This window comes from Ambystoma mexicanum, chromosome 6p, assembly GCF_040938575.1.
Source record: "Ambystoma mexicanum isolate Mex_15411 chromosome 6p, UKY_AmexF1_1, whole genome shotgun sequence".
Lineage (NCBI taxonomy): Eukaryota > Metazoa > Chordata > Amphibia > Caudata > Ambystomatidae > Ambystoma > Ambystoma mexicanum.
The window spans coordinates 869024061-869040160 of record NC_090935.1 but is presented as its reverse complement, the minus strand read 5'-3'; the positions used below and the strand labels follow the sequence as shown (position 1 = coordinate 869040160).

At 45.7% G+C, this 16100-nt stretch overlaps 1 protein-coding gene across 1 annotated transcript in view; it reads right to left on the bottom strand.

Moving 5' to 3' along the window:
• MAN2A1 (mannosidase alpha class 2A member 1) overlaps window positions 1-16100 on the bottom strand; it is a 1346034-nt gene that overhangs the window by 16886 nt on the left and 1313048 nt on the right. The window contains exon 21 of the mRNA XM_069625484.1: window positions 15522-15632. Coding sequence (XP_069481585.1) covers window positions 15522-15632 — 111 coding nt within the window. The remainder of the gene's footprint in view (window positions 1-15521; window positions 15633-16100) is intronic.

Here is a 16100-nt window from a genome sequence, read left to right as displayed (position 1 = left end):
TTAAAAGAACAAGTTACTCTCTTACCTGGTAACGTTCTTTCGATGGGATGGTCTGATGACGTATTCCATATCTATGACAGTAATCACCACAGCTGTGCTGCTTCGGAAAATCTTTCGCTGTCTGCGTCCTGCGTCAATGACATCGATACGCTGTCCTAGAGGGCCTCCGTCGAGCCGACGTCACCAGATGTTATAAGTAGGACGCATGACGCCCGTAGCCTCAGTTGTAGTTTTTTCCCAGATCGTGTGGCACCAATCTTCTGCTAGTATGACCACAGAAAGCCTTGCGGAAACGTAAGCTCATAAGCTGCAATCGCATAAGAAATTCTGTGGCGGGGTAGGCACGGAGGGAGCGATATGGAATATGTCGTTGGACCATCCCATCGAAAGAACGTTACCAGGTAAGAGAGTAACTTGTTCTTCGAGGGGATTTGGTCCTCTGACGTATTCCATATCTATGACAGACTCCCAAAGCAGTACCAACGTAAGGAGGTTTGAAAAGAATTTAGAATACAGAAATTTAGAATGCCCAATCAAATTGAAGAGTAAAGGACCGCCTTGCCAAAGGCCAGATCCTGCCCATGGATAGAATCTAGGGAGTAGTGTCGTACAAAAGTATGGACCGAAGCCGAAGTGGCTGCTTCACAGATGTTACGAATAGGAACACCCCTCTGCAGGGCAGTAGAGGCAGCCATACCCCTAGTAGAATGGGCCCGTAAGCCTACCGGAGGGTCCTTACCCGCCAAGCGGTAACATTCAGTAATTGCCAAGATAATCCATCTAGACAAAGTCTGCTTAGTAACAGCTTATACCAAACGCCTTCCAGTGTAACCAATAAAGAGCTGATCGTCCACTCTGACCCGGGACATGCGAGAAATGTAGAAACTTAAAGTTCTCCTAGGATCCAACCTATGGAGCCTCTCCTCTTCCTTACCAGAATGCGGAGGAGGATAAAATGCCGGCAGAACAACCTTCTGGCTTAAATGAAATTCCGACACAACTTTCGGGAAGAAAAGAAGGACGAACCCTAAGGACAACCCTGTCCTTACGAAACACAGTGAAGGGTGGCTTAACTGAAAGTGCCTGCAACTCACTCACTCTGCAAGCAGAAGTGACCGCAACTAAAACACAGTTTTAAGGGTTAACAGCCTCAAAGGACAAGAATGTAACGGCTCAAATGGAGCACCCATTAGGAATTTTAGAACAAGGTTCAAATCCCAACCAGGCACCCTGAAAGGTGACGGCAGGAACACGTTAGTGAGCCCTTTGAGAAACTGAGAAATTAAAGGGATTTTGAAATAAGAACACTCCTCAGATGAGCACTTAAAGATGAACAGCGCCGCCAGGTAACCTTTAACGGTACCCACTTGCAAGCTCTTATGGGCTAACTAAAGCAAAAAAGACAGAACCACAGGAATGTCACATGAAAAAGGATCCACATTCTGAACCCTGCACCAGTCGCAGAACTTTCTCCAATGGCAACAGTACAGGGACTTTGTTGCCGGCCGTCTGGTCGAAAGCAACACCTCCCATCACGTCTTCAGGGAAGTCCCAATCCTTGTACCTCAACCTTTCAGAAGCCAAGTGTGAAGGTTGAGGGACCTGACTTCTGGATGGAGAACCTAACCCCCCTCCCGTGAGAGCAGATCATCTCGGTAGGGAAGACGACGTGGAGGACAGATGGACAAGTCGAGAAGGTCCGGGTACCACGTCCTCCGGGCCCATGCCGGAGCAATGAGGATCATCTGGGAACCGAACCTCCGTAGCCTCCGCAGCACTTGTGGGATGACGGGGACTGGAGGAAACGCGTACAGCAGTGGGAAGGACCACTCCACCACAAACGTATCTCCTAAGGCTCCTTTTGGATGAAATTCCCACGAGCAGAACTTTTCGCACATACGGTTGACACTGGAGGCAAAGAGATCGACTTGAAGGGTCCCCCAAAGGGCGAAGATCTCAAGGAGAATCGCGCTCTGCCTGCTCAGAGCGTCCGCCGTCTCGTTTTCGTCTCTGACCAGATGAACTGCTGAGATCGAAACTTCCTGCTGGATGGCCCAGAACCCGAGCTGCATCGCCTCCCTGCACAGAGGAAGTGACCCTGCCCGCCCCTTTTTGTTGAGGTAGTGCATGGCCACTGTGTTGTCTGTCAGAATCAGGACATTCTTCCCTCGCACAGCTGGCAGAAAAGCTTTCAGGGCAAGCCTGACGGCCCGCAGCTCCAAAAGATTGATATGGAGTCTGGACTCCGACGGAGACCAACGACCGCTGACTGTCAACTCGTTGGCATGAGCTCTCCATCCCATGAGGGATGCGTCCGTCACGATCGTCACCTCCGGCCAGGGCAGCTAAAATGGAGCCCCCCTCATCAGATTGCCTTCGACGGCCCACCACAGAAGGTCCTGGGCTACCCAGGGCGGCACTTGAACGGGGTCCGACATCCTGCCGGAGGACTGTGACCACTGGAGCTTGAGGGCCCATTGCAGAGATCTCATCCGCAACCTGGCCTCTGGCACCAGAAGAATGCAGGATGCCATGAGGCCGAGCAACCTCAAGAACTCGAACGCCGGGAGCGTCTGGGCAAGTTGAAACTTGTGCACCATCTGCTGAATGTGAAGAGAACCTCACCTGGGGAGGGAAACACTGCCCCAGGGATGTGTCGAGCACTGCTCCAATGTACTGGAGCTGCTGTGTTGGCGTCAAGTGGGACTTCTTTAAGTTGAGGGAGAAGCCCAGCTTGTGAAGGGAGTGGCAGGTGACGGACAGATGATCCAGGACCTGCTAGGGTGAGCGCGCCCTGATCAACCAATCATCCAGGTAGGGGTAGACGTGAATCCCCCCTTTCCTGAGATACGCTGCCACCACCACCATGAGCTTGGTGAAGACCCTCAGGGCGGAGGTCAATCCGAACGGCAGGACCCAAAACTGAAAGTGCGAGTCGCCAACCGCGAACCTCAGGTACTTCTTGTGCTTTGGATTGATCGGCACATGAAAATAAGCGTCCTTGAGGCAGAGAGACACCAACCAGTCCTGAAGTTGAAGGGCCTGGAGGACTTGAGGAAGAGTAACCATCTTGAACTTGTCTCCTGAGGAGTTTGTTCAAACCGCTCAAGTCCATTATTTGTTCTCAATCCCCCGTCTTTCTTCGAAATCAAAAAATAAGGGGAATGTTCCTCTCCGCTACAGGCACCAGTTCTATGGCGCCTTTCTCCAGCGGGGACTGAATTTCCTGCGCAAGGAGCAGATCCGGACTCTTCAAAGATAGACTCCCTAGTGGATTGTCGTGAGGCCTCTGCCGTAAAGGAAGACAGTAGCCGTGGGCTATGATCTCCAGAACCCACATATCTGAAGTAATGGCACGCCACTCTACAAGATGCTGCGCCAGCCTTCCCCCAACCAGCGAACCATGGGACATGGCCTCTTGACTGAGTTGAAGCGGCTGCGGCAGTGCCTGAGGACAAAGAGGCAACTGCCCGAGCGACCTTGCCACCTCGAGCACCCTGTTTTCCACCTCTGGCACTCCTACGGTGGCCCCTTTGACTAGCAGCTCCTCTCGATTTACTAAAGGACGAGTAATATCGAAAGGAACCTCCCCTCCATTGTTGTCCCCTAGGACGAAAAGACAGAGGTTGGCGAACTGCAGCGCCCAACGGCTCTCGTCAGCCTTGCTGCCAAAAAGATGTTCAGCATCAAAGGGCATGTAGAGGAGTCGAGCTTGCACATCAGGAGCAAACCCCGACTTCGGCAACCACGCAAACCTGCGTATTACGGTGCTCGCCGCCATGAACCGGCTGACGCAATCAACCACGTACAGACCCGACTGAACGGACTCACACATGGCGTCCTTGCCATCCTGCACGATAGCAAGAAAACCATCCCGTTCCTCCCCTTCGGGAATATGTTCAGCCGCTAAGGAGATACAGTTCCACAGAGTGTGCGTGAAACGAGATAAGGCACAAACTGAGTTGGCAGCCTGAAGCACCATACCCCCAGAAGAAAACACCTTCGGCCAGCCGTCAAAACGTTTGTCGTCCCTATCAGGAGGGACGATAGGGTACAACGCCTGCTTTGGAGGAGCCGTAGCCGCCTGCACCACCAAACTCTCCAGAGTAGGGTGCATGATCAAGTAGCAGGGGTCGCCACTAGCTGGGCGATATTTCTTCGGCAAGGACTTGCTCACTGCGGGGACCCTCTCCTGAGAAGTCCAAGCCGCAGCCACCCTTCTCTGCAAGGCCATATGGAATGGCAGCACCGGGTCAGTTGGTGGACCTTGGTCGAGGATATCAGTCAGGTTATCCTGCTGAAAATCCCCAGGGGGGACAGACCACCCCAGGTAATCCATGACCCTCGACATCAGGCGCCGATATGAGGACTTGGCATGCGTGCCAGGCTCAGGCCTACCAAACTTCACCTCCGGAGAGGTGTCTAGACCACTGGCGTCGTGCAACGACTGACGCAGGTCCTCAAGTTGGCTATGACCAGAAAGGAGGTCATCAGGAACCTCTGCAGGACCCTCACCTTCCTCAGACCCCTCATCCACCTCAGAAATATAATCCAGAGGCCGGAAGGAGGGTACAGAAAAAGGAACAAAAACATGTTTAGCCTTGGCCAAAGCATTTCTGGGGGGTTCCACCGTACTACGGGGAACCTCCGACAAAGCTGCCTCGAAAGGCGTCGACGGAATCAGCGTCAACGTCGAGTGCGGCGCCGACAGCTTCGACACATGCCTCGTGGGCAGAGCTCTGAGCGTGTCTCTCGACAGCCTGGGCGTCGACTACTTCCTCGGAGGTGGAGCCTCGAGAGAGTCCGTCGACGACCTCGGCGCCACAGGCATCAATGTCTTTTTCGAAGACTTCACAGGTTCTCGCGGTCTCGAGGACCGGGACCTGGAACGGGCATGCCTATAGTGACCATCCTTGTCCGACCGGGACCTCGAAGGCACTCTGTGGTCGCGACGACTGCTCGAGCGCGAAGGCGGACGAGCAGTGTCTCTAGTATGGCTACGGCTGGCGTTCTCAGACGGCGCGGACGGACTGGAGCCCTGCGATTGAAAAATCGCCAACATCTCCTTTCGGAAGGAATCCCATTCCTCAGGAGGGGAATGCTTGTTGGGACAAGCAACTCGCCGACGGGCGGAGTCCTCGGACGAGGATGGGGAAGGCGACCTGTGACGGCGCTTCCTGGAGTGCCTCAAAGAGGCAGAGGAAAGGCGGGTCCGACTCGCAGACCGAGAACCCCCAGACTCACGACGACGATGCAGAGAGTCGCCCCTCGAATCATCCGTCGAAAGACCAGTGGAACGCGACTTCCGGGGCGTGGCCACCTTACCGACCGACAGCTTCTTCTTCCGGTCCCGCAAGGCCTTCGATGTGAGCGATTGGCAGTCAACACAGTCATCTGTATCATGGTCCTTCCCCAAGGCACCAGAGGCAAACGTTATGCGTGTCCGTCAGTGACATCTTGGACCTGCACATCCAACACTTCTTAAACCCGATCCGGGGGGTGGAAGAACCTGAAAATATCATACAATATTCAATGAAGAAACAGGTTCGAAGAACCGAAAGAACAGGATTCAGTAGAATCAAGGCGCGACGAGATCTCCGGGCGTCGTGCGTCCTACTTATAACATCCGGTGACATTGGCTCAACGGAGGCCCTCGAGGACAACGTATCGATGTCATCGATGCAGGATGCAGACGCCGAAAGATTTTCCGAAGCAGCACAGCTGTGGTGATTACTGTCATAGATGTGGAATACGTTGGAGGACCAAATCCCCTCGAATTACGGGCGCGGGTGAACATTGAGTGAATATACTTTCAATAATCAGAGGTGTTGCAAATAGACACTGTGATTACCAGATGGTGTTTATATATGATATCAACAACATACTTTATCCAACCTAGACAAGCATGTCTTGCTACGTCAAGTAACTGTCACTCAACCAAGATGGCGGAGATCTAAGAGCTAACCTCGTTTCATACACTAATGGACTACGCCTCTCGGTGTTGATATATGCTGGCTAGTTGTAGCACTGCCGCTCCCTGACAACGCGTCACTGTTTTTGTCGAAAGGCCAGGTAGGCATGCCTCGTCACATATGGTCCCTTGACAGCCCGCAGGTTTGCAATGTTATTATTCAGATAGCATTGCGTTTCAGTTCTCTTATTATGCTTGTTTAGTTTTTCTCCCCGTTCTGTCTCCCTCTGTACACAGCGCTTTACAATCGTACGTTTTGGATCCTGAATCAGATGTGACCTTCACTTTCACGGGTTTGATAACGTCGGATAACAGATCTGAATTTTGCAGCACTTGTGAAGCTGTTTAGGTAACCGTTTGTTTAAGTATATTGTCAGAGGGAATCGTACAAAAATGTCGACATGGGAATTGCGACGGCCAAAAATGGCAAATTTTTTTTAACCCCCCCCCCTTACACCACATATATATGTGGGGGGGTTTAGAGCATAATATTAATATGTTGGGGAGGGATACGGGGTCTCCCCTCCGCATATATATGTGGTGCAAAGGGTTAAAAATATAGTCAGCATTTTCCACCATCGCAATAAACACATAGATCCTGTCAGAGTTAATTAACTGAATACATTGGGTGCACTAGATAAATATATATATTTATATTATTTGTTTTCTGTGACAAAGTTTTTAAGTATTACCATAACAGCAAACGCCAACTGGTAAGTGTCAGCTTACGCATTCAGTATTCATGGTTGGCTTGATATGTAGAATCATTTGACATAACTGTTGCAGTATCCTTGACTCCAGTACCACTAATAAGACTATTTTCATGATTATTATCCTTATAGAGCTATAGCCATGGACAGAAGAGCACTTAAGGTACATTAGTCAATAGATGAGTTACTTGCCAGCGTTGATGTGACACATCGCCAATAAAACCACCACACTATGCATCCAATAGGACATTAATAATTGTTCTTTTCATTTTTTTCCCCTTTTGTCTCTCTAATTTTTGTATGTCTTATGTGACTGTTTTCTCTCAAATTTCTTTTAATTACATAATGAATGTGAATACGCCGTTTATATATTCTTACCAGAAATTGCTGCCCTTACTTGTGGTGTTCATATACACGTCTTTAATATATGACAATGGACTTGTGTATAACCGTTCCCGTTTTTTTTTTTTTTAACTTTCATTGTTGCATGTGTTTGAGATAAATACATCAAGGTTGTTGATCTAATGCTTTGCAATTCATTGACAGTACTGAAAATTATCAATAAAAAAGTTATCTTGAATGTAGATATTGTTAATCAATAACTATTAGTATAAAATCTATTAGTATAAAATCAATTATCACTTCTCATACCTTATCCTTCAGACCAGTTAAAGTAGAAGAATGCATTGTTGAAGTTCCAGGCTCTGTCTATATAACAGTAATTGTAATAAAGATGTAACAAAAGAAATGTCGTGCAAAAGATGGTTGATATTGACAAAGAAGCCTACAAGCAAGTTTGTATCAAAAGCTAATATACATAACAATAATCAATATGTTTTAAATTGAACTTGAACAAATACATATTTTGTATAGTTGCATCTGAAGGAATATTCTAAAAATAATTGCTTGAAATGTGAAATGTGAATGAGGTTGCCGGAATAGTGGTTGATGTTCCATCACAGTCCTTTTATATTCATACCACTGTTCAATTACCATTGTTCAATTGAAAATTAACATTAGTATTATAATTTAGACCACATCAAAAACGATTAAAAAAAAGTGTGTGTGCAAGTTGCTTGGCCTCACCTCTAGGATGTTGGACGCGTCTGTGGTTTCCTCCATGGTAACTGTCTGTAATACCATCAGTGTAGTCTACGTAAAGACAGACATTGTCATTTTAAAAAAATGATCTATTTTGAAAGGACGCGATGTGAGTATGTGTTTGGAAAGGCATCTATTGCACTCAACTATTCGAGTATTTCTAAAGTAGGGATGCACAAAGTAATCTAAAGTTCAAAATGCACAAACCACAGTACATTGTGTCACGAAGGAAACTTGTGTAGTAAAATATCAATGGAAATATTCTCCAAAAACTGAAAACCGTTCATTATGTTACCTGTTCACATATTATTTCAATATATTGAGTGGTCATTTATAAGACTTATTATCCAGGCACATTTAGAAAATGGTAAAATGCATTTAAAACTTCAGTGCCCACTACTTGCCCGAGTCTGCGTGTGCTGAAATTCAGTTGGAATTGCATTGGGAATCAATTTGCAAAGCAGTCTGGGGTGATGCTTTTTATTGTACTGTGATTGTACGTACATATCTTTTGAGGAGTGCATGCTGCAGACGCAGAATCGATTACCCCTCACATCATCAAAGACATCCTTGGCTCTGCTTTCAATTTCAGACACTGGAAACCCGCAGCTCAAGAGCCATTTTTTTAAATTTGGAAATACATGCATGACTCTACTCTGACCTTTAGCATGGCTGTTATTAGTGCAACCCAAACTGATACAAGAAGGCATTGTTGGATTTTCCCTATGATCTGTTAAAGAAATATAAATAAATATTACTATTAGAAAAGTATCAGAGTGAGTAAATGAAACATCATATTCCTTTGATAATAAAAGAAAATGCACTTTTTAAAAATAGCACCTAAAGCAAACATGCATTGAAACCATGCACTACTAAAGATCACATCTGGAGAGTATTGTTATGTGCTAATTATAGAGATAAAAATGCATACGATGGTTGATAATGCGGTAGACTTTTTGAATAACATAAAATGAGAATAGGGTGTATATTGAATATAAAGCAATACAAAGTGGCCTAGCAGAGAATGTTGACACTACAGAAAACAATAGTAAAAGTTGACTAACCGTTACTTAGAAGAGCAGAGGAGCTGATTCGGCAAGCAAGGTAAAAAGTGGAGAGCTGGCGATATCTGTTGTCGATCTCCAAGATGTTTTCTTGTTAACTTCAACAGTGTTTATAAATGATTACAGGACTCAGTGTGTATGTGATTGACGTGTTCATTCACACCCAAAAGGCCGCTATGACAATGTTTGTCCTCCTCAATCCCGCCAGTGCAGCCACCTGCGAGCACATGCACACAGGTGCAAACTGTAATTTGATAGCGGAGGGGGGATGGGTGTGGATGAGGTGAGCGCAATAGGCCCGGAGCACAGCCAGATGAGACAGACCTATGTTGATTGCAGGGATGGTGTCTTCATAGGGTCTGGAGACACCGTGACTGGGGTGGTGATGTGAACAAGGGTCCCCATGCAAACATGTCTCGCCCGCTAGTCCCCGAGGCTCTATCATCCAGGTGGCCAGGACCCGACCATTGCTTTTCGATCCAGTTGCTGTGGGTGGACCAGTGTGGGAGGATCACCTGGGCGAGGGGTCTTCGGGGAGTGGAAGTGGGACACAGGTTGGTGAGACGTGGTATTCCCTTCCCTGTAACACCTTTACCCCATCCTACCAGGTAGGATACTAGACCCCCTTCCCCAACGCAAACACGTTCTCACAAAAAGCTCATTGTGAGAGAAAGCAGACTAACACCCGAGCCATATACCTGACATGTCCCAATACAATGGTCAGGCAGGGTCAGGCAATTACGGACCATTACACACAACTGACTTCCATCATGCTTCCACACACGGATAAAAGGCGTAGCACAAACGCAAACTCTGAGCAAGGCAAAGCAGATAAGGAAACAGCAGTTCCAAGATGGCAGTTTAATACAAGGCGAAAGATGGCAAATCCGAAGAGGATTGCAAGGAGGGAAGTGTCCTTGACCTTTTCAACAAAACACAGTTACTTTCATAAACCTTCGAGAATAGGAACCATAAGACCAGAAATCAAGGTTGAAGAATCCTGCATTGTGTGTATGAGACATCCGGGGCTCTCCCGCATCAATAGTCCAGGCAGGGGGATTCGTTTGCTGCCGTGGTAGTGTCCTTGGCTCCTACGACAAAGCAGCACCGGTGAAGTCAGCACAGCCGGTGAGTTAGGGAGACTGTGTTGAAGTCCAGCTTGCAAGCAGCAACATTGTATGGTGAAAACTGAAGATAATACTTTATGAAGGGTATGTGGCAAGCGGCGCAAACACAATTAAACCAGCAGATGAGTGATTGAACTTTGAAGCCAAGATAGGATACCGTAGACAGATTGGTCCACCACCATGTGGGTGCTCATTTGAAAGTCTCTCCAAGGTATCCAGCTGAAAGGTGGCAAATGTGAAAAGTGACAAAGAACTGTGAAATCAAAAGTGGTCCTGCAACGGGTCAAGCCAAAACCCCATGCACATTCGAAAGTCTTCTATAGTTGATGAAATCGTATAGGAAGTTGGTCTGAGCCTGGCAGAGGGAGATCAGCTAACAGTTTGTGGTTAAAGCAAGTTTGTATAAAGTTCTGAAAATTGTGTTAAACGGAGTCCAACCGAGGTATCCAAGAACTGAGCCCGACTGAGGGGGATCCGGGGTGAACCGTGAGTCATCAGAGAAAGAATACTTTACGAGAAATTGGATGCATAAATTATGAATATTGCGATGAGAGGATCTGGGTCCGGCTGAGGTGGATCCGAGGTGAATAGTGAATCGCCTAAGAAATTGAGTACTTGTGAAAATCTGAAAGAGGAAAAGAACGTATTGTTTGTCGCATCAGGCCCTCTGAATGAACAGATTTTGAAAGGCAAAAAGACTTGGGCACGGAATACAATGATGCTCATGATTGAACTGTATGCTCCTGCTAGAAAAGCCAGAGACTGTGCTAGGCTCGAGTGTACAGCTTTGTCCCATGCTGAAAACGTGGGGAAGGGAGGCCAAAGCCCTGAACATGCTGACATTATTTCTTGAACACTTCTTTCTTATAGGCCCTTTTATTTTGAAAAGACAATACTAGGACTGCGTTATTATTTGATGGTCTTAGATTGCTCCCCTCTGTAGATTTAGGATTAGATCAGCGTTTTTCAAACCCTAGCCACAGAAAATCTCCTATGTAGATAGGTTACCATCAACCATTCAAACGTTTGCATCCAATGATTCTTTACCGACCCATTTGTTTTTTCTGGACTATAAATTACATTGAACTGAGTTTATTTGTAAACTGGAACATCCTCTAGAGCCTGTTTTTTCAGTACTGTCATCCGGCTGTAGGATCAGACAGTGCTCCTTTGGCAACTTCTTGCTAAAAGGCTGACTCAAAGGGGGCATTCTTTTGAAACTCCAGCATTTGACTATGTCCCAATGTCTTGATTTATATAAAGCATTGCCAGTCCTTTCCACTTTAGTAGGTGGAATAAAGCAAACATTTTTATTACCTATCAACCATATATCTTACTCACCTAGGAGTGAGATTCGTTATTGACAAAGCATGTCAAATGCATTAACTAAAAAGAGTCGCAAACGTGTTCAATGGCATCCATGACCATTTATATCCCATTGAGAGATTTCTGCTTGTGGCGGACAAATTAACATTTTAAGTGCCACTGCCTTAAATCAGACTGACAGCTCACTTGTAATTCAAAGCTAAAATGTGAACAATCTTCAGTATAAAATTGGATACTTGCCCCCATTGGCCAGTTTTAGCACCCATGGATAGGAGAATAATGGTAAAATCCTTTCAGCCAACATTGTGTGCTGTGGTGCATTTTTGGAATTAAGAATACACATTATTTTAAGTAGTTAAGTACTCTATTTCTGCTGCTTGAATTTCTTGTTTGCAATAATTGATCCACTGATGGAAATGGCATTCAGTCTCCCAGACTAACAGAACATGGTGGAATATTGACATGGTTAGTATCGCCTCGTTGGGCAAAAAGAGCACCTATTTAAATGCATAAACAAATCTGATCGTGATGTTACCATTTGCAGTCATTTTTATGATAACATCTTAAAAAAGCATGTGAAAAGATGATCTATTTAAAATCCACTACTTGTGATGTCACAACGGCAGTTGCCATTGAATTCCTCCAGATGTGGCATTAAAACTGGATAGTTCTACTGTACTCTTGTAGCCCTGATGGCAGATCACACATCTTAAGGGAAAGGATGACTATAGAAGACAGCTGCAACCCTGTGAACAGGGTTTCGAAATTGAGGGGAGCTGGGAGATATTTAGCTCCTGCTTCTAATCTAGGAGAACCTGGTTAGCTTCAAAGCAACAGCTACAAGGAGCTACTTTTGGCTCCCCAGGCAAGTGGTGCATTACAAACATGCATACATGACATTAACTTTGAGTATATGAGAATGCTACTATAAAAGAATAAAGACATCTAGTACACCTTGTGTCATACCCGATTCACTACATCCCTGCTGTCCCAATTGTCCCTGCTGTCCCTCCGTGGAGCCTGGAATCACTGCTCCTTCTGAAAACATTTTCGCTAGCTTCTTCTGAACAAGCTTGGCCCCTGCCTTTTGTGCCTGCTTTATACTCTCCTTTTTCCTTCTCTTGCCACCCCCTGCTCATAGAATCTTAATTTCAAACCCTGTGCTAGTCTAATTATCCACTCTGAGGGAATGCTGTGAATTGGTGCATTAGCTTGCAAACAACAGCGCTTCCCAGAATACTATTCCTACCATAAACAACTATACTGAAAGCTTAGAAAAAGCATCCTCTTCATTGCTTGAAAGATTAAAACAAAGCATCCTCTTCATCGCAACGGTATTAAACTGAATAAAGTAATCCTTCCTCCCCTATGAAGTATATTACATGACACCATAATGATCTGTGACCAAACAGAGGGGCAAGAGACAAGTGCTATAAAAGGTAATTGAATCTCAAAGTGACAATTTATTTTCTTCATAGTGGGGGCATTGTATTTCATACATGATCACACAGTCATCCAATGAATATTTGGCCCCTTGATCGCTTTGATGCAACAAATATTCTAGCAGTTATGTAGAACGTATTTAGACTTCACTGTTGGATGGAGCGTGTAATGCATTGCAAAGAAATTATTTAATAGCCAGAAATGCAGTCTAGAATCAGAGGTAATAGACAGATTGCTGCTTTTTTGTGTATCACTCCAGAAGTGCACTCCATACATATATCTTGAATGTCTCCTTCCTAACTAATTTCTTTGCTACAGTCATAGAAAGTTAGTTCAGACGAATCTGAAAAACTACACAATCGTGAAGTGTTTTGGTAACAAATGGAATTCAGCTATCGGAGCAGTCTTTCATATCACGTCTGACTCCGAAGGTGGGCTTTGCGACAGGGCAACTCAATTGTAATATATTATTACAGTTGGGTAGCAATGCCATTTCCATTAGAGGAGTGACATCAGTAGTAGACCGCAATAAGAAAGGTATGCAGAGTTTTAAATATGGATATTGCAGGTTTTAATAAATTATACATCGGTTAATGTACACCAGCTGTAAAATAAAATAAAGGGCTTTTTGAAGTCACAACCGAGTTCTATGCCATAAAAAGCACAATGCTCAAGGCCTTCTGCATGAGGTTCAGTGATTCTTAAAGTATGTCAACAGCAACAGAGCCAGACATTATTTGGAGGGCATGTATGTGGTGTAAGACTAAAGAGGTATGCCACCAGAAGGCAACTGACAATACAGCTGAGAAAGGCACATGTAAGAAGCATCTGTAGCCATGTACGCATGCCTTGTATAAACTGACCAGACACCTAAGAGAATGATTGGAAAAAAGTAGAAAAGGGGGTGTGCGTTCTACACTCTAAAAAGTTGATAATGAGAGTATAATACCCAAGAATAATGTTCCGGTGCAAATTACTACCATGTTTACATATCAGGAAATGTACCTAATTAAACATAGGGTTGAATAAAGTAGCACTGTTCATCGATCAAAGTTTTTTTTTGACTCGTCAAAAGTAAATTTAGGATTTCTATAAGATCAAAAGTCACAAATTTCGAGAGTAAACACATTTATTTGGGAGAGTAAGCGAAGAGGATCCAGGACGGTTCTACACAGGTGCCTTTAAAAATGACAAAACAAAATACATTTGTATTTAGAAAATATGCTTTTTAATAAGAAGTATGTTCACTGGGTAAATATGATTCCCTAAATTAACAAATAACAAATGTAACATTTTATCTCATTTAATTTAATGGTAGAGGTAGCAGCCCCAAGTTTAAAAAAACATAGTAACACAAGCCCTACAGAACCTCTGCCAATATCTCACCGACAGGAACATCAGGACCTTCAGCCCAATCTCCTCCTTTTCGATAGGCGTTTCCTGCGTCTTAACTTCCTCCTTTCTCCTGCTACTCCTTCCGCCACCTCTCTGGCACCCTCATCTGCCCACCCTCGGGCCCCTCTACCACCTGCGCATGGTGTACCTCAAGCCTCTACCCATCCACGGAAGTCTGAAATCTGGCAACCTGCTCCACGTAGCTACTCTCAACTCTCGTTCTGCTGTTAAACACTCCCTCTGACATTTGTCACCTCCTCGAAGAACTTGACCTAGATGTCCTTGCTCTCATCGAGACATGGTTTATGGCCGGTTAGGTCACACATTTTTACACTCTCCTCCCTGTGGACTACAAGATCCAACTGACCTGGAGGTGGAGTAGCCTTGATCTTTCCGGAGTGGGTCCTGGCCTCTGTCATCCCTACACAGGCCTACTCCTCCTCCTTTGAATGCCTGGTCTGCAGGCTCTCTGTCTCTCCTGACCTCTAACTGCAGCCACCATCTACAGGCCACCTGGCCAGGTCACCCTCTTCCTCTCTGAATGGGCCAACCTCTCCTCTTCACTCCTTGTCTCTACTTCTCCTCAGAGATCTCAACATCCACCTGGATGCTTCTAATCCCTCCTCTGTGCTTTTTCGCAACCTCCGTGACACTCTCTTTTTCAGTTCTGCCTTCTCGGCCGACACACTCTGCCCGACATACTTTGGATGTTTTCATCACCTCAGACATCCCCCTCTCCAACCCTCTCACCACACCTCGCTCATGGTCTGACCACTTTATACTCTCCTGTCATCTGAAACTCTCTATCCTTCAGGCAAATCCCCCCCCCCCCAGAACTGCCACCTACCTTGTCGGTCATTCGGCCCATGAAGCGTGTGTCAGTGCATGCCTTTGCCTCTACTTTCTCTGCTCCGCCTACTCCTGCGGCTGACTCACAACCTGACACAGCCTGTTCTAATCTGCATCTTCCTATTTCCAATACCCTGGACATCCTTGCCCCAGTCGTGAGAATCCTACCTCCAACTCTCTAAGGGTTAGACGTTTCTCCAGGCAGAGAGTGGGGGGTAGATCTCTCTCCTCTGCAGGTGCCTCCCTCTAGAATGGCCTCCCTGCCCTTCTCTAACACTACAGTCCCTTGACTCGTTCTCAAACTTGCACGATATGAATGACACAAGGCCTAGTAAGATCGTTTGTCTTGTCCTCCCCTCTGTCTTCTCTCCCTGGCCATTTTGTGCCAAGAAACACTTGTGTACAGGTGTGTTATATATGACTTATCATATATTTTATATCAATAGCAAGGCTAAAATGCATTGTGATGGGGATTCGATCCATGTTAACACTCACACATGCTTCAAACTAACACAATAGATTTCACACAATGTACCTTGCCCTGAGTAGTGGAGCAGTGAAGACCCATGTCTTTATTTTCAAACCCACAGTCAAAACCCTTCCTGTGCAGTATCATGGCTGCCTCATCTGATGGAAGAGCGTCCACCTGTAATCAGACACAAAATTAAAGCATTCATAAATCAGAAACAAATTACAAATCTGTCATACTGCATTTTAAATAGCTTGGCATGTTGTCACCTATACAATCATTGAGTGGGAACATATCTATACATAGGTTATAAGTTTAACACAATTTCTCATTCATACAAAACTGATGAAAAAGACAGATGCAAGAAACAACATTCATATTATTAAAGAAATATCTCCAGCTGGACATTGAGCAGGGAGGATGAGAAAGTTCACAGCTCTCACTGAAAACCTGTACCGCAGATCAAAATCATCCCCTTGAAAGAGGGTGATCATGGGCGCAATTTTATGGGGGTAGGGGGCAAGGGTGTTTTCCTCCCCCAACTTTTGTGGCACACCATTTTGTCCCCCTCATTTGTCAGGGGCCCCTTTCCTTAGATGATATGCCCCCCCCCCCCAACACTTTCAACAAAGTTACTTCACTGCT